At 46.6% G+C, this 21949-nt stretch overlaps 2 protein-coding genes across 5 annotated transcripts in view; one reads left to right on the plus strand and one right to left on the minus strand.

The window, feature by feature from the left end:
• LOC126531667 (uncharacterized) overlaps positions 1-21949 on the minus strand; it is a 698627-nt gene that overhangs the window by 167431 nt on the left and 509247 nt on the right. The gene's annotated exons all lie outside the window — the stretch shown is intronic.
• Positions 1-21949, plus strand: part of LOC126531656 (zinc transporter ZIP10-like) — a 92555-nt gene that overhangs the window by 50997 nt on the left and 19609 nt on the right. For 3 of the 4 annotated variants that reach the window (XM_055071350.2, XM_050179287.3, XM_055071351.2), the window contains 6 exons: positions 12973-13082; positions 15604-15795; positions 17810-18070; positions 18557-18662; positions 19585-19680; positions 20077-20765. In XM_055071350.2, coding sequence (XP_054927325.1) covers positions 15625-15795; positions 17810-18070; positions 18557-18662; positions 19585-19680; positions 20077-20765 — 1323 coding nt within the window. In that variant the 5' untranslated portion in view covers positions 12973-13082; positions 15604-15624. Of the gene's footprint in view, positions 1-376; positions 497-12972; positions 13083-15603; positions 15796-17809; positions 18071-18556; positions 18663-19584; positions 19681-20076; positions 20766-21949 lie in introns of those variants that run through there. The other variant, XM_050179289.3, reaches the window with a different exon arrangement.

Raw genomic sequence — 21949 nt, forward strand, 5'->3', positions numbered from 1 at the left:
CGAGCGCAAAATCTCTCCGAGTAGCGTGCCTGATTCGATGCGCACGCACGCGGAGGAGACGCCTTGTTTCCTTCCCATCTGCGGCTATTGTGGGCAAGTTTCCTTGATGGGGGTCCGACGCGGTTCTCCAAAGCAGTGCGCGCGAGTTTTCCTCGTGCGAAGTAGCTCTCACGAGAGAATATGCTTGACCGTGCGCGAAAACTTGCGTTGCTTTGATTACCAGCCATGTTTCGCAAGCGGACGGCAACTAACTGCAGCGCCATGCAGTCCAGCAATTGGACGAACTGGTTTACGTCGCCGTCCGTGTTCAAAGCTTCGCAGCACGTGCTCGCTGCGCTCTCGGCTTCCGCGAGGTCTGCGCGCTTGCTTCCGTGCCGCAGGCGCCGCGCTCCGCACGCGCCGCACATCTCGGGCGCACGCTGGTGCCTCCACAGGTGCCTCGTCTCGCTCGGCCACAGCCAACGCGCGCCGCCAGGTATCGCGACGCCGCCCTCAAGTAAGTGGAGCTTGACGAGCGAACGTCTTGGAACAGTGTTGAAGCGTGTAGCCATGGCACACGAACGCGTGCGGATGTTGAGGGATAGTAATGTTAATCCCAACCAGCGCCATGTCATCGCTACGGGAAAACTGCCTTTGTTGTACAGTCGCACTGCGCCATTCGCAGGCTTACTCTCTAGGCGCATTGACGAAACGTGCGGGTTTCGTGAGTGAACCCATAACTGCACCTCCATACGAAGGCGTATGTTTGCAAAGCAAACGTCACCATCGCTGCGAAGCAGTGACTGGAGCGCGAAGGCTACAAGAAAGTGACGAGACGCGTTCTTGTTTTGGCCTAAAAAAATCTCTAGCGTGTGCCTTCTTTCCTTCCATTGCTGTTTTGTTTTTGTGAGTAAGGTTTGCATGATGAATTATGGAATAGCCACTGATAAATGAAGCTGTTTGGCTTTAGCTCCAACACGCAAGACCGGTGTCGCCTGAACGTCATGTCCGCGCCGCATTGTTGCAGCATACAGCTCATCGCACTCTGCTAATAATGCAATCTGGTAATCAGTAATCTGATGGTTGCAACATATAACTTTGAAGAGCAGATCCATTAAAGTCAAATACGGAGGAAAGTCAATAATGGAAACAGGAAACTATTGACAATCTTGCACACGGCTGCTTTCGTGCTCATGATATGAGCACGGGATAAATCCCTCCAGCGGCCACCAGTGGTCGTTTGTATTCCTGGGAAATGAATGGTTCAGTGTCTTCATAACTACGTTAGTATTCGCCGTAATCTTGTCTCCTTCCTTGCACAAAGTGCTTCCGTTTCTCTTGCCATGCGCTGCTACCCCTATGCCGGTCGTTTCCGTTAAACATTCTTGCCCGATTTCGCGCGTTTACTTAACCGACCTCTCATCCTGCTGGAATATCGTTCGTTCATGTTTGTTTAATGGATGCGGTCACATAGCTTGTGACCATGTCGTCGAGGCAAATCAAACTTGGCTCGCGTGTAACACAAAACGACGAATTCGTGTGCGATGTTAGACAGCCGGGAGTCGTGCTGTTAAAAATTCTACAGCTCTTGCCGAAAAAAGAGAAAAGTAAGGCTCTGGAATTGCCCCACCGTCACATTCACAGGCATATCACTTCGAGTTCTGACGGCCTTGCGAAATTCCGGAAGTGCAGAAACGAGAACGGTGGATCTATTTCCGCATGCGTGACCGCATTCAAAGTATCGGTTGCGCGTGCAACACGGCGGCGTCGTAAGCTGGGGGTCGAGGCCGAGTTCGTTTTCCGGCCCCGAAGAGGAAGCCCACTGTTCCTATGGCCTGCAATGTTTGTTCTTGTCTCTCCTTTTTGCATAGATGCCTGCCATTGTTAGGTCTCCGAAACATCCGTCTCCCCTTAGCACGCTCGTGTGACAGGGGAATGCCTGCGATTTGGCCTTTCAATGAGTTCAAGGAGATTACATATATATATATATATATATATATATATATATATATATATATATATATATATATATATATATATATATATATATATATAGAGAGAGAGAGAGAGAGAGAGAGAAAGAGAATGAAGAGGGAAGGCAGGGAGGTTAACCGGATATGAGTCTTCGGTTTGCTACCCTACACTGGGAATGGGGGATAGGGGTTAGAAAGATGAAAGAGAGGAAAGCGCTAAAAAAAAAAAGAAACAGGCACACATGGAGACATACACACACACACAAAAGGCATTCCAGTTAAAGGCGTTCGCAAAGGCCGGTAGATCGCAAAAAGCGCAATAGCGCTTGCACGGCCTTTTGTGACGTTAGCTCCCTTCGATGTTGTAGAATTCTTTTTTTTTTGGATAGCGAGTGGTCGTCCAGTTGGTCAAGTTCGTGGCGAAGGCATTCCCTTTGTGGACCGTACTGCGGGCAGGCGCACAAAATATGGCCAATTGATTCTTCATGGCCGCAGTGATCACAGGTTGGAGTGGTTGTCATCCCTATGCGGAACGCATAGGCTTTGGTAAAGGCAAAGCCCAACCACAGTCGATGCAAAGCGTGGCGTCTCCACGGCGAAGCTGTGATGGCACTCGAAGATTTAATGTTGGATCAAGTGAGTACAGTAGCGCATTTCTTAAAAGGAGGTCATTCGATTGTGACATGGTGTACTGCCGAGCAAGCAGGCGGAGCTTCCGTGCTGCGTCAGTTCTGAAAAGTGGAATTGGTACGTGGTGCTCCTCAGTATGGGCTGAACGGGCAGCTTTATCGGCCCGTTCATTGCCGATAATCTCGCAGTGACTTGGAAGCCATTGGAAAGCTATTTTATGGCCTGCATCACTTATATGGTGTAACGTCTCTGTAATGTGAAATATTAGCTGTTCGTGCGGTCCGCGTCGTAAAGGTGACAGTAGAGACTGCAGTGCCGCCTTAGAATCACAAAATATCGTCCACCTGTGTGGCTGTTCATTACCAATGTGGGTAAGGGCACTAAAGATCGCTGCGAGATCGGCTGCCGTCGACGTTGTCGCGTGAGTCGTCTTAAATTTGATTGTTGTGACTGTCGCTGGTATCACGATTGCCGCCGCGGAGCTGTTTGGCAAGACCGATCCATCAGTGTAGATATGTGTAGAATCACGGTAGTTCTCGTACAGAAATAGTAGCGTTAGCTGTTTAAGGGCTGATGATGATAGATTAGCTTTTTTCGTGATGCCAGGTATTGCGAGGTTGATTTTTGGCTGAGCGAGGCACCATGGAGGAACAGAAGGTATCGCAGCTGGAGTGCAACAAGTTGGCAATGATTCATCATGGGCGGTAATTGTTTGGCTGAAAAATGTGCGAGGTCTGTCCGCTGGTAGAGGCTAAGTGGTGACGAGGAGTACTGGTTAGATGCCTTATATAAGTACTGAGCACTTCAATTTCAATGTGGGTGTTTACAAAGTGGTCTCTAGCCATTGCTATCGTAGCCACTGTTGATGCACTCTGAGGCAGGCCTAGATAGATCTGGAGTGCTTGAGCTTGAACACTTTGTATTTTACGCAGATTCGTTTTATCTGTGTTGGTTACTGCTGGCAAGCTGTATCGCAGAAAGCCTAGAAAAAGCACCCTGTACAGTTGCAACATGACACTGGTCGACATTCCCCAAGTCTCGCCAGTGAAAAACTTGAACAGCTGGCAGATGCCTGTCAACCGTTTTTTCACGTATCATATGTGAGGGCTCCATGATAAGTCCCTGTCGATTATGACGCATAGAAACTTGTGCGATCGGACATGCGGTATTATTTGGCCATTTATCATTACGCCGTAGTTTGTCATGGGTTCACGCGTAAATGGCACTAGTGCGCATTTCTCGGAGGAAATTTTCAGGCCTCGATTACGGAGGTAGATAGCAGTTTGGGTGGCGGCTCTCTGAATTCTCGCTCGCAACTGTAGGCGTGTTACTGCAGACGTCCATATGCAGATGTCATCCGCGTACATTGATAACCTGACTGTACTTGGCACGCGCTCAAGGAGAGCAATTAGAGTTAGATTAAATAACACATGGCTAAGTACACCGCCTTGGGGGACGCCGCGGCAGCTATAATGTAGAGAAGCATGGCCTTCCTCGGTGCTTACAAAAAAGGATCGCATGGAGAGATAGCTCCGTATCCATTGAAACATCCGACCACCCACTCCTACGTCTGTGAGAGCAGAGACGATGGCTTCATGCGTAACGTTGTCATATGCCCCTTTGACATCGATGAACAAAGAAGCACAGAGACGCTTACGGCATTTCTGATGCTGAATGTAGGTGACCAGGTCGACAACGTTATCGATCGATGATCGACCACGTCGAAAGCCCGCCATGGCATCCGGGTAGGTGTCGTGGTGCTCCAAGTACCACTGGGACCATCCTCTCCATTACTTTGCCCGCACAGCTTGCCAAAGCCATCGGCCGATATGACGAGAGTTCCAACGGCGACTTGCCAGGCTTCAGCAGTGGAACAGGGCTACTTGTCTCCCAGCTTGTTGGTAATGCACCATCTCTCCAAGATTCATTATACAGCTCAAGGAGAGCACCTCTCGCTTGCTCACCCAGATGACACAGAGCTCGGTAGGAAATTCCACCAGGTCCTGGCGCTGATGTACGGCCACAAAAAGCTAATGCTGGCCTGAGTTCATGGATTGAGAATGGTAGATCCAAGCGGTGATCACCTGGTGGCGGACTCGAAGGCGTTGGAATGTTGGGAGGTGTGAGTTGGCCGGATAATCTGGCGAAGAAATCCTCTGCCACGTCAATCTCCGGTCTCTTTTGAGAGATGGAAAGGGCCTTGAATGGGAGGCGCTGTACGGGGAGTGTCCGGAGACCACGCACCGTTCTCCATAGTTGGGATAAAGGCTTGCGCGGATCTAGCGACTCACAGAAGGCAGTCCAACGTGGCGATTCGAGCTTGTCTAAGCGGCGCTGGATCTTCTTTTGCGTGCGTCTGGCGGTCTGTAGATCGTCCGTTGTCTTCGTACGACGGTATCTTAGTTCAGCACGTCGTCGGATTGCTCGAAGTCGTTCTAGTTCCACATCAAATTCCGTGAGTTTCGAAGAGTATGTGAGAGTGCGCATAGTGTCTTGTTCCGCGCTCTTGATTGCCTCTTCCAAGTCGAAAGATGGATTAGCGTCGCAGTGTTCTTCCATCACAGACTGAAATTTAGGCCAGTCCACTCTTTGGATCGTATCTCGTATTTTGGAAAGGGACAATCCTCTGATCTTGACGTACGTGGGTATATTGTCGCTCCCGTGCGTCTCTATGTCCGCAAACCACTGAACCCGTCTGACAAGGCTTCGTGAGACAAAAGCCAAGTCAAGACAGCTGCTGTATGTGGAGCCACGTAGAAACGCAGGGCTTCCACCATTCAGCAGCCAAAGTTCATTACTGGAGGCGAAAGACACGAGTGCTCTGCCTCTCGCGTTGACCTTCGAAGTTCTCCAGAGTGTATGATGGGCGTTGAAATCTCCAATAATGACCCAGGGACTGGGAGTTGAGGATAGGATGTCTCGCAGTTTTTTGTGACCAAATCGACTTGACGGAGATAGGTAGGCGCCCACAAAAGTAAACGTAAAATTCTTTTTCCTTACTGTTAGGCATATATATTGATTATCGTCGTTAGGTGGTACAGGCTGATGAATGTAAGTGAGGTCACGGCGAATTAACACCAAAGCCTTACTGTTTTCACCAACATTTGACGACATAAACGATTCATTGCCAGAAAGCCTGATCGGGGTGGATAAGTTCGGCTCGCAAATGACGATAATGGGAAACATATTGGCATACACGAAGCGATGGAAATCCGAAATGCGCGCTCTGAGTCCGCGGGCATTCCAATGAAAAATAGCTGCTTGTTGGACCTCATCCCTGAAAGACAGTGGCTGGGGAGCCATGATCTACTCAAGGGTCGCCAGCACCGGACTCAGAGCGTCCAGTACTTGAAGCGCACTTCTGGCGGAGATTGTGTGCATTTTGCTTAGGAACACGCGAATGGCATTCATTAAAGGCCTAATAAGTGCTATCACTTGCTCATCTGTTTTCTGCGATTCCTCGGATACAGAACCTTGCTGTACTGGGGGCGGCTTCTTCTGCGGCTTTTCTGCCGGTCGCGAACGCGGAAGCGGCGGCCATTCCTTTGTAGAGAGAGATCTGGCAGTTTTCTCCCTTCCAACATCGGTGTTTGGGGTGCTGGAAAGTTCCGCTGATGGTGCTGCTTGACGAGTTGACTTTTCTGGATAAGTTGATATATTCCGTCGTGAGGTCCTTCGACGGTGGCGTCGTCTTCGCCGCACTTTCACCGCGACCTCTTTGTGGGCAGAGTTGTCTCTCACCATTTGTTTAAGAATGGTGATCGCTTTCTTGATCTGGGGACAGTCTTTGGAAGAGGCGTAGTGATCACCCTGACAGTTAGGACATTTCAGCGTGGTTGCGCTGCAGTTGTCTTCCGAGTGGGGTTCGGCGCATCGAGGGCACATGGCGGAATTTCCGCAAACACCCTTCACATGGCCAATCTTCTGACAATTGAAGCATTGCATTCGTCTTCGAATAAATGGTCGAACCTGGTGGCGAAAGTGGCCAGCCTTCACGTAGGATGAAAGGCAGTCACCTCTGAACGCTATCCTCACACAACGTGTGTTACCGAGGCGACCAAAATGCACAATGACGTTGTGTTCACTTGCTGGTTTTATGAGAACTGGGAGGTCTGCGTTAGGTATCTCATTGTCATTGTCATAGATGACTCCTGTTATTGTGGCACCATTCGCTGGCACGATGGAGTGGACCTTGATGTTACCCAGCTGCGTTACATGTTGTTGTACGTTCAGTGCACTCGGGTTCATCACAACAATTGCCAGGATGTTTCGCCTAGCGTTTATCCTGACATCCTTGATCTCGTTCGGCACGGTGTTCTCTAGATATACGGAGAGTACTTGTCTGTTGAGGACGCGAAGGTTGTCAGGGGTGTTCTGTGGCACAAACAGGATAGAGTGAGGCCATCGTTGAGGTGCAGTTTTCACGGCGTTCGAGCTGGATGCCGAAAATCCATTTAGAATTCCCCGTTTGGTCTCGCGGTACTGGACAAGTCGAAAGCTGTCTTCCGAGGACTCGTCACCTGATGCTATCACTCGATGTATGACTCGCTTCACTCGCTTCCTTGAACCGATATCCGCGGGTGAACGGGTACCGTGAAGGTCCTCAGGGTGCTGTATATCCATCACCGCGATGTAGGGGGCGGTAGACCCCACAAGTACAGTGAGAAGTCCAGAAAAGCACAGAGATGGGCGAGATGTGTTCCACAAGATAAACACTTCATCTTCGATTCTATAGGTATATGTAACAGCTATGAGCCGGAATTTAAAGTTAACTGGTTTATTGTAGAAAAGGAAATGGGAAGGCGGTGTGTTGGTAGCTGACTATGAAAATTATCAGTGAGGGGCAGAGACTTCTAATTTGTGCATATAAAACAAGCAGTCATCACTACACATACCAAGTAATTGTAAAATGCTTCCAGTTCTGCGCTTAAGTTTTCATTTAATACGCTATTTATGAAACGCTTCAATGGCATCAATCTAACAATATATGTTAACTGAGTATGCAAAATCATTGACTGACTTAGACCTATAGTAGGAGTGTTCGAATGAAATTTCCGAACGGAAGCGCTTGGAATGGAATAAAGGTAGTCGAGAAAAGCGACTTTCGAACATCGAATATATTGTGTTTTGTAAACAGAGTGAAGTCTTAAGTCAGCGTGGAGCTCGTTCAGGGATAAAATAAAGTGATGGTGGTGACGTTGCTAAAGCGGGGTTACCCTGGCATTATAAGCCCTGTTAATGAGGTTTATACACTTTATTTGCCATATGCATGTAACACCTCTCGCAATTAGACATCTTGACATTTGAAGAACTTGTCAATTAGTAATAACAACTTTCAGTTATTTGGCGCACCAAAGCAACCATTTTGCAAATTGTATGTCTTTCTGTTGTTTCAGATGCATATGATTCAGTGTTTTCTGTGCACGTTATGCATTGTTTCATGCTTCACTTCACATTGACTGTATTACTCACTCATGCTTTCGGCCCCGTTGTGGCGAGCAGTACCTCTCAAATCATAAATAAATAAATTGCAATATTGAAGCAAGGAAACAGCACTTCACCAGACGCACGCACAGTGTTGGGTTCGTTGAAAAAGAATACTGCGATTTTACACCCCCGCACATTATTTTAAAAAGAGATGCAAGCATTGTGAGACTAATCATATAGTACATCGGAACAATAAATTACCATACAAGCAGCTTAAAAGCGAAGCATGTTTATTTAATATTTGGGAATTATTGATTTGAAGTTATTTGCCCAGTGCCTTCGGTTCTCGGACTGGTGTCTCTATGCAGCAACCGCAGCTCTCCTACAGCGGAATAATTGTGAACGGTGCTTTCTTCCTGTGTTCGCTGTGTTGCTGTCACCTCCCTTCAGAAGAGTAGGCAAGCGTTTTGCCCCTTCCGGTGGCAGTTGCCAGCCTGCTCGTCGCTTTCCCTTTCCTGTAAACTGTGTATATGTGTATATGTGTTCAAAACAAATAGTAATAATAATAATCCCTACTGGCACCACTATTCGAACGGAATGGTTATTCGGCAATTTAAAATAGATAATTTCCGAACAGAATAGATTCGTATTCCAGATATGGTGGTTATGGTGTTAGACTGCTGAGCACGAGGTCGCGGGATCGGACCCCGACCACGGCGGCCGCATTTCGATGGGGGCGAAATGCGAAAACACCCGTGTACTTAGAATTAGGTGCACGTTAAAGAACCCCAGGTGGTCGAAATTTTCGGAGTCCTCCACTACGGCGTGCATAATCAGAAAGTGGTTTTGTCACGTAAAACCCCATAAATTAATTTTTAATTTAACTCCTACGGGGACGGTAGAGTATCCGTCTCCAGTGCAAGAGGACCGTGATTCAAATCCCGGTGCCGCGCTATTCTCCACCGGAAAATACAAAAAAAAAACCGTGTGTTGAGAAAATTGCACAAACAGGCCTGGAGTGCGGCCTGATCCCGGTGACCAGAACCGGTAACGCACTCTCTCACCAGAGCAGGATTGGCCACCCTGGTGCAGTACTTGGCCACAACCTCCTATATGAATACAATAATCGAACCCCGGCCCTCAGTCCCCAGCAGCCGCGAAGCAACTGACCACGGCGGCGGTCAGATCTGTGACGCTGCAGAGGGTGCTAAGAATACCTGGCTCCGGACAGGCCGCCATTGGAATCTGAACCTGGCAACGTTTAACGTTAGAACGCTATCTAGTGAGGCGAGTCTAGCAGTGTTATTGGAGGAATTAGAGGGTAGTAAATGGGATATAATAGGGCTCAGTGAGGTTAGGAGGACAAAAGAAGCATAGACAGTGCTAAAAAGCGGGCATGTACTGTGTTACCGGGGCTTAGCGGAGAGACGAGAACTAGGAGTCGGATTCCTGATTAATAAGGAAATAGCTGGTAACATACAGGAATTCTATAGCATTAACGAGAGGGTGGCATGTCTTGTTGTGAAACTTAATAAGAGGTACAAAATGAAGGTTGTACAGGTCTACGCTCCTACATCTAGCCATGATGACCAGGAAGTCGAAAGCTTTTATGAAGACGTAGAATCGGCGATGGGTAAAGTCAAAACAAAATACACTATACTGATGGGCGACTTCAATGCCAGGGTAGGCAAGAAGCAGGCTGGAGACAAGTCAGTGGGGGAATATGGCATAGGCTCTAGGAATAGCAGAGGAGAATTATTAGTAGAGTTTGCAGAACAGAATAATATGCGTATAATGAATACCTTTTTCCGCAAGCGGGTTAGCCGAAAGTGGACGTGGAGGAGCCCGAATGGTGAGACTAGAAATGAAATTGACTTCATACTCTGCGCGAACCCTGGCATCATTCAAGATGTAGACGTGCTCGGCAAGGTACGCTGCAGTGACCACAGGATGGTAAGAACTCGAATTAGCCTAGACTTGAGGAGGGAACGAAAGAAACTGGTACACAAGAAGCCAATCAATGAGTTAGCGGTAAGAGGGAAACTAGAGGAATTCCGGATCAAACTACAGAACAGGTATTCGGCTTTAACTCAGGAAGAGGACCTTAGTGTTGAAGCAATGAACGACAATCTCATGGGCATCATTAAGGAGTGCGCAATATAAGTCGGTGGTAACGCCGTTAGACAGGAAACCAGTAAGCTATCGCAGGAGACGAAAGATCTGATCAAGAAACGCCAATGTATGAAAGCCTCTAATCCTACAGCTAGAATAGAACTGGCAGAACTTTCTAAGTTAATCAACAAGCGTAAGACAGCGGACATCAGGAACTATAATATGGATAGAATTGAACAGGCTCTCAGGAACGGAGGAAGCCTAAAAACAGTGAAGAAGAAACTAGGAATAGGCAAGAATCAGATGTGTGCGTTAAGAGACAAAGCCGGCAATATCGTTACTAATATGGACGAGATAGTTCAAGTGGCTGAGGAGTTCTATAGAGATTTATACAGTACCAGTGGCACCCACGACGATAGTGGAAGAGAGAATAGCCTAGAGGAATTCGAAGTCCCACAGGTAACGCCAGAAGAAGTAAAGAAAGCCTTAGGAGCTATGCAAAGGGGGAAGGCAGCTGGGGAGGATCAGGTAACAGCAGATTTGTTGAAGGATGGTGGTCAGATTGTTCTAGAGAAACTGGCCACCCTGTATACGCAATGCCTCATAACCTCGAGCGTACCGGAATCTTGGAAGAACGCTAACATAATCCTAATCCATAAGAAAGGGGACGCCAATGACTTGAAAAATTATAGACCGATCAGCTTACTGTCCGTTGCCTACAAAGTATTTACTAAGGTAATCGCAAATAGAATCAGGAACACCTTAGACTTCTGTCAACCAAAGGACCAGGCAGGATTCCGTAAAGGCTACTCAACAATAGACCATATTCACACTATCAATCAAGTGATAGAGAAATGTGCAGAATATAACCAACCCTTATATATAGCTTTCATTGATTACGAGAAAGCGTTTGATTCAGTCGAAACCTCAGCAGTCATGGAGGCATTACGGAATCAGGGTGTAGATGAGCCATATGTAAAAATACTGGAAGATATCTATAGCGGCTCCACAGCCACCGTAGTCCTCCACAAAGAAAGCAACAAAATCCCTATAAAGAAAGGCGTCAGACAGGGAGATACGATATCTCCAATGCTATTCACAGCATGTTTACAGGAGGTATTCAGAGGCCTGGAGTGGGAAGAATTGGGGATAAAAGTTGATGGAGAATACCTTAGCAACTTGCGATTCGCTGATGATATTGCCTTGCTTAGTAACTCAGGAGACCAATTGCAATGCATGCTCACTGACCTGGAGAGGCAAAGCAGAAGGGTGGGTCTGAAAATTAATCTGCAGAAAACTAAAGTACTGTTTAACAGTCTCGGAAGAGAACAGCAGTTTACGATAGGTAGCGAAACACTGGAAGTGGTAAGGGAATACATCTACTTAGGGCAGGTAGTGACCACGGATCCGGATCATGAGACTGAAATAACCAGAAGAATAAGAATGGGTTGGGGTGCGTTTGGCAGGCATTCTCAAATCATGAACAGTAGGTTGCCACTATCCCTCAAGAGGAAAGTGTACAACAGCTGTGTGTTACCAGTACTCACATATGGGGCAGAAACCTGGAGGCTTACGAAAAGGGTTCTGCTGAAATTGAGAACGACGCAACGAGCTATGGAAAGAAGAAGGATGGGTGTAACGTTAAGGGATAAGAAAAGAGCAGATTGGGTGAGGCAACAAACGCGGGTAAACGACATCTTAGTTGAAATCAAGAAAAAGAAATGGGCATGGGCCGGACATGTAATGAGGAGGGAAGATAACCGATGGTCACTAAGAGCTACGGACTGGATTCCAAGAGAAGGGAAGCGTAGCAGGGGGCGGCAGAAAATTAGGTGGGCAGATGACATTAAGACGTTTGCAGGGACAACATGGCCACAATTAGTACATGACCGGGGTAGTTGGAGAAGTATGGGAGAGGCCTTTGCCCTGCAGTGGGCGTAACTAGGCTGATGATGATGATGATGATGAATTCAGAGAAACTGGTTTGGTCGTAATCTCCGAAAGGAAGTTTTCATCTTTCCCGGTATGTGTCCTTGTTTTATTTTATTATGGCACATAAAATTTCGGAATAGGTGAGCCACTTATTTAGTAATTTTTGCACTGCCTATTGTCATACCGTTGCTGCTTCCAGAAGCTTTTTGTTTTCTTAGGCAAAGCTCTCTGGGGGAAAACTCTCCCGGACTTTGTTGACTCTGGCTGCTGCTGCTGCTGCTTCTGCTGCTACTGTTTTCCCGAATAGTTCACACAGAAAACATCACTAATATAACGAATCTGCTTATGTGTAGCCACATCTGTGCTACTCCTACAATTGTACTGACGGCTGTTTGTGTTCTCTACTTAATTATGCAATTAACCAGCGAAAGTACCCGAAGATACTCAGTGCAACAAGTGCATGCCATCAAGCATTCAACTTCTTTATTAAAGCGAAGCCCTCTACACTTTACTTTTCGAGATTTGCCGCGTCTGCCGAGTCAGCTTCTTGCCGAGAAATGTGGGCCGATCCCGAAGATAGTATAACAGTAAACTGGGATGATTTCGGAGATAGCGAACTTAAATGTGGGCCATTGCCTGAGATAGTGTAATCGGCGGTCGCGTGGACCACGTGGGTCACGTGCTCATGGCTTCGCGTCTTGCTGGTTTGCCCAACAGGCACGTAGTCGGTATGCTGCAAAAGCCGTTGCGTAAGATGAAAAGGTTTATAGCATTTAAATTTCGCTTCACGAAAGCACCGTTTCGCATAGAGCATTTTCATTCTATCCAATTTTTATACGCTAGCTCTGTCAGCTACAATTCAGCGACAAAGCGCGTTCCAGAGATTTACCTGGTGATACGTGCAAACTATGTGGCGCAGGTTCTGCAGGGTGTCACATGTGCGGTGGTCTGGACAAGCGCCTCCGGAAATCTCTTCAGTCAACGCATTTGCGTCCGGAAATGCTCACCTCTGTTTTGAAACTGGTCGAGGTAAGCATGCGAAAAAAAATTATCTCAGAAAAATCTTTGACAGCATCGCCAGTTGTACCTAGTTCGTAAGAAGTAAATTAGTCGAATTTATTGCATTCTGACAAAGAGTGAGGAAAATTAAAAAAAAAAAGTCTTTTCGCGTCTTCAAAACAAACGGAACACTAAAATTCAGAGCCCGGCTCCGGTTGCGTGAAGTGGGCCTGTGGCTTAATTTTCAAGAAAGAAAGAAAATTGCACGTATACGATTTATTAGGCTATTTCTGTTAGGCAGTCTACTGGCATAGCTCATCACTTGGTCCAGTCAAATTACGCTGTGCAACACGCATCCAGGTGCTATCCATAGGCATACAGTCTAGCCACCGTATTGCGCGTAAAGCGTAGGACAGTACGCATGTTGTTTAGGGAGTTGATAGCTAATATATATTAAACACCAAGGTGGTTAGTCCAGAAATAGAAGGGCATTGAACATTACAATTTCCTTCCAAAGTATTTGGTGAACATTATACATGTTTTAGAAATACGAGAATGGAAAGACAGAAAAATTAAAAGCATATAAGCCATGCTGCCGGTGAGGGGCTCACCGGCACACACACACACACACACACACACACACACACACACACACACACACACACACACACGCACACACACACACACACACACACACACGCACACACACACACACACACACACACACACACACACACACACGCACACACACACACACACACACACACGCACACACACACACACACACGCACACACACACACGCACACACACACACACGCACGCACGCACGCACGCACGCACACACACACACACACACACACACACACACACACACACACATACACACACACACACACACGCACACGCACACAAGTATGTGAAGAAAACATGCCCAGGAAACAACACCGCTCAGGCAATCAATGCACAAGCAAGACAGCAGAGCATACATATGGAGCGCGGCAGCATCGACATTGAGAAAGATCGACAAGAACGAGTGATGCGTTTTGATATTGTTCAAAATGTCGGCAAACTATGCCACCGGCCTGCAACGACGCCCCTAATTTTGAGTCCTTACTGTGATAACAAAATCTCAGTAAGAAAAGAACGACTGTGTTGCGGCGGCGTCATCGCCACTGCCGACAGGTGCGTTGGGCCATAGCTTTTCGTTGAGGTGTCAGGGGCCCTATTGGCCGGGCCAAGGCTTGCTTAAGTGCGTGAAGGGGCCAGGCTTGGGGTAAGATGAAGCGCGCAATGTGGAATAAAAGCAAAACCAACCGTCCAGACCACATATGACCTCCTCTCGTTGGCTTTTGTCATCGTGTCTTTGTGCCTTTACAGTTGTAGAGGTTGCCATCAAGGCGACCGCGGACCCTTTGTACAGAGGTGAAAAAGGGGGCGGAGTAGCGGCTTTGGTGTGCCGCCGGTGCAGGAAACGTATGATGATGATTATGATAATGACGATAATGAGGAGGAAGAGGAGGCCCTGAGAAACATGGTACATGTCGAATGTGGGTGCAAGGCCGAGAATCGGCAGGTGTTAGCAAAGGGAACATGAGGTGTGTTTAATCTAAACTACCTAGAGCGAAAATAGAAGAAAGCGTGAAATTGAGGTAAGTAGATGGCCATAGGGGGAGGTAGACAGCCAGATTCAAGAATTAAAATTTTGATGGCAGTCTAAACGTTCCCGTAACTTTGACCAAGAGTGGACGCATCAAATCGAAGCAAAAGAAGCAAAAAAAAAAAAAAAATAAAGCAAGAAGAATAACATCCAAAGCAACACAACAATAGTTGCGGTTCGTCGCAGAATGAGCACAGAAGCCAAATCTCATATAAAAAAAAAACAGCTTTTATGGTAGAATTGTTCGTAAGAAAAATGACTAGCCAACCCTGATTATCGACATAATAACGAACACGGCCGTTCAATGGCAAACTTTACTTACGAGCGAAGTACTTGGAGCACTCATGTAGCAGGTCCCTTCTTTGGTAGCGGTGGTCATTCCTAGGTATGGCACGTGACAGTGACTAGCTGTGTGGCGAAGCATTTGTGACCTTCATCTGCGCTCGACTACAGTGACACTTAAGTTACAAATAACGAGAGCTGGTCGAGTTGGAATATGCTCACAATTTGTCAGTGCCACAACTAGATAAAGACGAAATAGAAGAGTCTATCACAGGCGATGCCTATCAACTGAAGCTTAAATGCAAACACAAGGCCAATATGGACTCTCTTATATAATCCCCACTTTCGGACTCCATAGTTTGCTTTTAGTTTTTGATTTTCTCGCTTTAGTTTATTCCGCGTTGTTTATATTGGTCATGCATTCGAATTAAAACTTCATTTCATAGACAGCGCATGTGATTGCCTTCGTTGTCTAGTTGTTGCACTGACATATCATGAACTACAAATTCTGCTTCATATAGTGCTATAGACCTCAAAGTCGAGTAGGATGTTGGTCCAACTCCTAAAAGAAACGGCATTAGAACAACATTTGAGACATTATGCTTCTGCAGGTGTCAAGGTAGCGCCAATCGATGCCCGCGATGCCGAGAGAAAGGTCTTTGTGGATAGCCTTTCCGCTGCTGCTAGCAGTGGCAGCTGCCGAGGAACCGCGGGATCGGTCACTGGGTGGCGCTGAAAGGCTGGCACGAGGCCTTCAGAAGAGAGTACACTGCACCGGTCTCTCGGCCTTCGAGTGCGTACAGGTGAGGATCTTGATCGCAATACAGTTGCACTTCTAGATATCGCTCATTTTTGCATTCACCAGCGTTCACAGTAGCGCCTTGGTCATTGCCGTGTGTACGCGTGGACTTCTCAGCCTAGTTTCTGAATGCGTACGTAGGCCATACACGTGTGCATGCGTATGTTTAAGTGTACTATGTGGTAATTCCTTTCTTCCCCGGATTATCCGCCGTAGTTTGCTTAGTGGCTATGGTGATGGGCTGCTAAGCACGAGGTCGCGGTATCGAATCCCGGCCACGGTGGCCACATTACAATGGGGTTGAAATGCGAAAACACCCCCGTGCTTAGGTTTATGTACACGTTAAAGAACCCCAGGTGGTCCAAATTTTCGGAGACCTTCGCTACGGCGTGCCTCATAATCAGATCGTGGTTTTGGCACGCAAAACCCCATAATTAATGTTACTCAGCAACCCAGCCAGCAGCCACGCAACACTTGGAAGGGTAGGAAAGAAAGCTTTACTTTAGAAGTTTTTATTACTGTTCCACTACCTTCGCTAATCGGGCAGCCTCTCAGTTGGTCGAACCACTTTCTAACACACAGCTTTAGCGTACAAAGCCGATAGCGAATACAGGTCCAGCGGTTGAATTTAATTGACCAGAAATATTTGTCACTCCTTCACCGCCTTCGCTAGCGTAAAATTCCTTATCATAGTTACCTAGCACGGTAATGCTTGCCATGCCGTAGTGCCAACATGCCCCATAAACAGCACCGTTACCGTACTGTAAATGTAATGAGCGGCTAATCTGTCATCGCACTAGCATCTGTCAATCTGTCATCGTGGCTAGCAGTGTGCCGCTGCTGATGTGAATTGCGCACCACCTGAAGACCTTCTGAAGCATGCAGGGACACGAAAGGGAAAGTTTAGCGAGACATGAATCATTTCGAAAGTAACTAAGTGCTAATAAAGGAAGAATGACCTCATTAATTTTACACGTGGCGCTTAAGAGCTTTTCTTTCACATTGTTACGTAGAAAGACGCAGACGAAAAGCTATGTAAAAGTATATTTACAAGAAAATACGCTGCGCTTGGCCACGAGGCAACAGCCCGCGCTAGCTTCTAATCGTCGTCGTCGTCTTCACACTGCTCGCCTTTTCGTGATCGCACATATTGTTCCGTAGCACTACCCCCGGCCAACCGGAGATAATCTCTGGTTAACCTCCCTGTCTTTCCTTTGCCCTTCTCACTGTTTCCCAGCCATGAATCGAAGCGTAACTTCTTGGCCGAGGTCGGAAGGCCCGCCCTTGAAACCGAAATAATGTGTACTTCTAATGAGCACTATCAGGCCTGAAGGAATGCCAAAGCGAAGCAAAGTTGAGTACTGCTGAGGTATAAAAAGCGAAACTGCAGAGTGTGATAAAGAAGTAATAGGGCGCTAAAAACACTTAAGCCGGAGAATTAAGCGTTTGCGACTGAATCCCACCGGGGCTACACAAGTTGGCAAACGAAGTAGATGAAATTCGTCTTCTATAGTTTGGATCTATATGTTCCACTCCGACGTGAGAGTATGTACATTCACAGCATGGTGTTACGACCGGCTGACGCGTGAGCGCTGACGTGACCACTGACGCACGAGAGCTATGGCATTTTAAGGAAAATAATCGCTGTTACAATAAGTTTGCCATTGTTGGCTAGAACGAATTGCTTTTTCGCAAAAGAAAGCAATTTTGTCGGCGCGAGAAAATCCTGAAAATTGTCTCAACCTTGTTGACAAAGAAATGCGCGAATATAAATTGTGCCCTAATGACAAACCCCATAATCTTACGTAAGTGTCGCTCGTAAGTGGCCGTCACAAGTGGTGGTCATCCCCATTCAAGTCAATAGCAATCACAAGTGGCGGTCGCTAGAACGCCGGCCAATGAGAAAACGCTCCTACTCAGGAGATTTGTGCATGCGGGCCCCTGGTTTTTTTCACTTCGGTGCTGTGCAGTATAGGTGGTCAGTCGGATAACGCTAAAAATTGACTCGTTCGCCACAGTGCCTGTCTCCCAGCAGCATGGCTCATCTACCTAACGGGAACGACACAAATGAGGCCGCCGGCGACCGGCAGCGCGAGCGAATGAGCGTTCTCCTGCTGGAGCGACTGTCGGACATGCGCCAGCCGTGCAAAGTCGGACGGTGTGGCTCGTATGAGGAATGCCGAGCGTCGCTGCAACTGGCTCCACCTGGCCGGCTTTCCCGCCTAGAGGACATACTGCGCCGCGTCAAGGCCGTCTACGTGCCCACCAGCAGACACAAGGTGCGCGACTTCACTTCTCGGCGCTGCCGAGCGGCGCATGCCATTTTTGTAGCGATGATAGAGGCAAGGGCGCGTTTGTTGTTTCCGGAAACACTTGGCCACTGGCGAAGGCGTTCCAGGGAGCGCAACGAAGTAGCGAGGGCTGTTCGTTATTCCGAAGGTAACTGTTGCGAAACTGTCATTTTGATCCTCACAGGAGTACATATTTACATCAGAACATTAATGGCGCTAGACGAAACGTTTGGTGTTTCTAAGGCGGCTGATTGATAAGGCCGTGGGGTAGCTTTGCCATGCAATCTTTGCAACTCAGTCAGAGTACTTGCAAGAATAGAGAAACAGTCACCGTCCTTAAACATAGGAAAAATGCAACGACACGAACAGCTAAAGATTGCTCAAAAATTAGTCAACTGCAATTGCTTTCTTTTTTGAAGAGTTCGTTTTAAAAGGAGGCAGGTTTTGTGAAAACATTTTTTAAAATTCCCACAGTGCTTCACCGCAGAGGACGTACTCAACGGCTTAGTGCCCTACGAGAAGAACGAGGAGACGTACGTCGAAAAAGTAGCTACTTCAGTCATCACGCATCTTTCACAGGGTAAACATACCTTTTCTTGGAAAACTGTGGCTTGCACATGTGCAAAAATATCTTGTTGGCATTGCAGCCTCATGTAAAGCATATCGCTTTTTCAGTAGATTCAACAAAGAAAACCATAGGTTCAGTATTATGCCTTCCAACTCCTTTTAAATCGTATATGCCGATGTGCCTGCAAGCGTGATCATCCGTCAGCTGCATTTTACTTGTGAATTCTTGCAAGTGTTTGGCATCAGAAGGTCGGGAACGAGTTTAGATAGCTTCGCTATTTTATAATAGTGAAAAACGATTTAACAGTAGAAAAAAATTGAGGCGGCGGAATAAAAATAGTCCTCCATACGCCATGTCGATTGCTGCTCGATGACCTCGCAGGTCATGGACACGTGCACTTTGCCGCAGCAGCATTTGTAAACACTCCGGCACACCTTCTCTGGCCTCGTCCACAGGTGCCTTTTAATAAAGAAAAGGAACTTTCTCGTGCATACAAATATAAGTAGCAACCGTTGCCACGCTTTAGATTTCGTTTGCAGAAGTTCCTAATTGAAAATAGTCAAAGCTACTTTGCAAAGATATAGTTAGCTGTACGGGAACCCCGTAAAAATAACTAACTTCCTTCTCGGCTGGGCGCAGCCATATATTTTGAGGGCGGATTTTCCCAATGTTGCCGATAGCTGCAGCCTAAAAAAATGTGACAGAAGTGATATTAGCTACTAAAGATCCATACAAAATTATACAGGAATTTTTTGTGTGACGCATGGAAAGGAATAGCCAAACTAAAGAATTTTTAAGTGCGAGAAAGGAGACAGAACCATGCAGGGGTATCACCAGTTAAACTTACTTTACAGAAAATGCAATAAAGGATTTATTAGTAAAAACGATGACGAAACTATACACCTAAATTAACTCATGTACATCTTATTTCTAGGTCACTGTATCGAGGTTGGCGACGCCGTGACAGATTTTCTTGAAGATCTGTTCAGGCGGTATGGCGACAACACGTCTGAAGTAATGACACAACAAGGTAAGCTTCTCTTTGACAGAGTGCGTCCTTTTAAGCATTGGTAGAGCATGTTCCGTGCTTTTGTTTCGGAGATAAAACTTGAATGAGTATTGTAGCCACTTTTTATTGAACTTTCCGATGTGTAGAACTGTGCTCCTGTTATTTTAGGCTCTTTTGACAGAAAGAATAAAACAAAAATCGCATAGCAACGCTCATGTTTAGTACGCGGCTTTCTTATTTCCTCTTTTTTTTTTTGATGGACACCTTCTTTACTCTCGAAAACAAAGCTGATTCTTTCTTAACAAACGGTGTTTTTTAATACAGATTGTTGAAAATAATTTTGTTAGAGCTTGAAGCGAATCAAAACTAGGAAAGGGTATTGTTTCCTTACTCATCACGCCAAAACTAAACATGCAGGTCTAGAGAGGCTGCTGAAAAAATTACGCCTAGCATCAGAAGATATTGCTTATGGTCACAAGCACAAACATGCGCATAGCGAAGATCATGATCACAGTGACCACGACCATGACTACGAAAATGACCATGAAAACCATGATCACGACTACGATCACGAGGACGGACATGACCACGACCATGAACACGACCATGGTCATGACCACGATCACAATCATGACCACGACCATGACCACAACCGCGACCACGATCATGATAACGACCATGAGCACGAGCATGCACATGATCATGATCACGCTGACGGTCACGAGCACGACGAACACCGTCACCGTGGACACGCCGATCATCACAAACATCAGGAGAAGCACCCCAGGAATACTACCACAGTGGAACAAACGTCAACGCCGCCAGCGTCAATCACTCCCACGGATAGTCATACCCATAGTACCACTGAGTACAGTGAAGCCAGCCACGAACGGCCCGAAACTAAACTTCACCACCACCTTCAAGATGGCCATAATGACCACGAACATGACGATGAAGCGAGCACTCGTAATAGGCGTGCCGCAGGGCTGTCATCTCGAAGCCAACACGCAGTGCATCCTGGTTCAAACGTCATGGGGAGGCGACGACGCGGTGTTCCCCCAGTTCCGGACCATGACATCCACAATCACAACAGCTCTGCGTCCAAAGTAAGAGCGCCTGTGCTACGACCACTGAGCACAACTCATTCGCATCTAGTCAGAAATGTTTAGGATATGCTGATCAATGTTTGGCTAATCAGCTTGGCAATTTATGAGAACCTTTACCAATTAATTGATTGGTTAAATTTTTTATGACTGTATCACTACTTCATACGCATTTGAGCAGTGACTGTGCGCGTAATAAGTGCGATGTTGTATCAATCTACCTACAAACGACAACAATAAGTGGGAAGGTCCAGAATTCAAGTGAAACACGGTAACCAGCTAAGACTGGTATGAAGTAACTGGGCACGTATTCACGAAATTTCTCTTTCTTGAGAGTTAAACCTCACTGAACGGTGTTCGGGCGCCAAGCAGTTATGATAACGAATGCCATGATAACGAGAAAATTGCCGCAGTGATTTCCAATCGCAGACTGCACTTTAGAAAGAGAAGCTTTGCAAGTAAGGTCATGAATATTTCTGAAAAATTTACGCCCGTATTCAAACAATGTTCCTTCACTTGTTCCTACACTCCGCACTCTACCTCGACCTAAGCAGATTAATAGTAGCACCGCTTTTCGAGTGGTGCGGTTACTGCGCTTCAATAACGGTACACAACATTTCTTTAGCAAAAGTTTTGTTGCCGAATGCTTTCAGCATGTACTCAAATGCGATGAAGAAAACACGTTTTAAGGAACTCTTTCTTATAGGAATTACCAAGAATCGCTATGAAAGCGCAGCATATTCCTCAGTCAAGTTGTGGCGCTGCCTCACATTTGGAGTAGTCGAGAAAGCTTGAAGTCGAGAGTTTGGGAATACAGGCGTTGACGTATCCAGTGTTATGCGGCCCCCTCCCCCCTCCCAAAAGGTTGTTTACATATTGTTAAACTGCAACTAGACTACATACCTAAAAGCTTAATGCTTGTGCTGCCGGTCACTATTACATTTATTACTTGTTTTCTTTGTCATTAAATAGTTTTTTCAGGACACTGGGGAAAGAATGACTGGAAACTTAGAAGACCTTCGAATACAGAAAAAAAATTTCTGAGAAGTGAAAGTTTCTTTTAGTTTTTAGTGGCTTGGTTGCAAAGGTGATAAAAGATTTTCTTATCACATGAAAATGCCAATATATTGAACTTGTATGTCGCTGTATTGTTTATTAAGGATTGTGGCGACTAGGAAACACTCGTA

Source organism: Dermacentor andersoni, chromosome 5 (assembly GCF_023375885.2).
Source record: "Dermacentor andersoni chromosome 5, qqDerAnde1_hic_scaffold, whole genome shotgun sequence".
In the NCBI taxonomy this organism is placed as follows: domain Eukaryota; kingdom Metazoa; phylum Arthropoda; class Arachnida; order Ixodida; family Ixodidae; genus Dermacentor; species Dermacentor andersoni.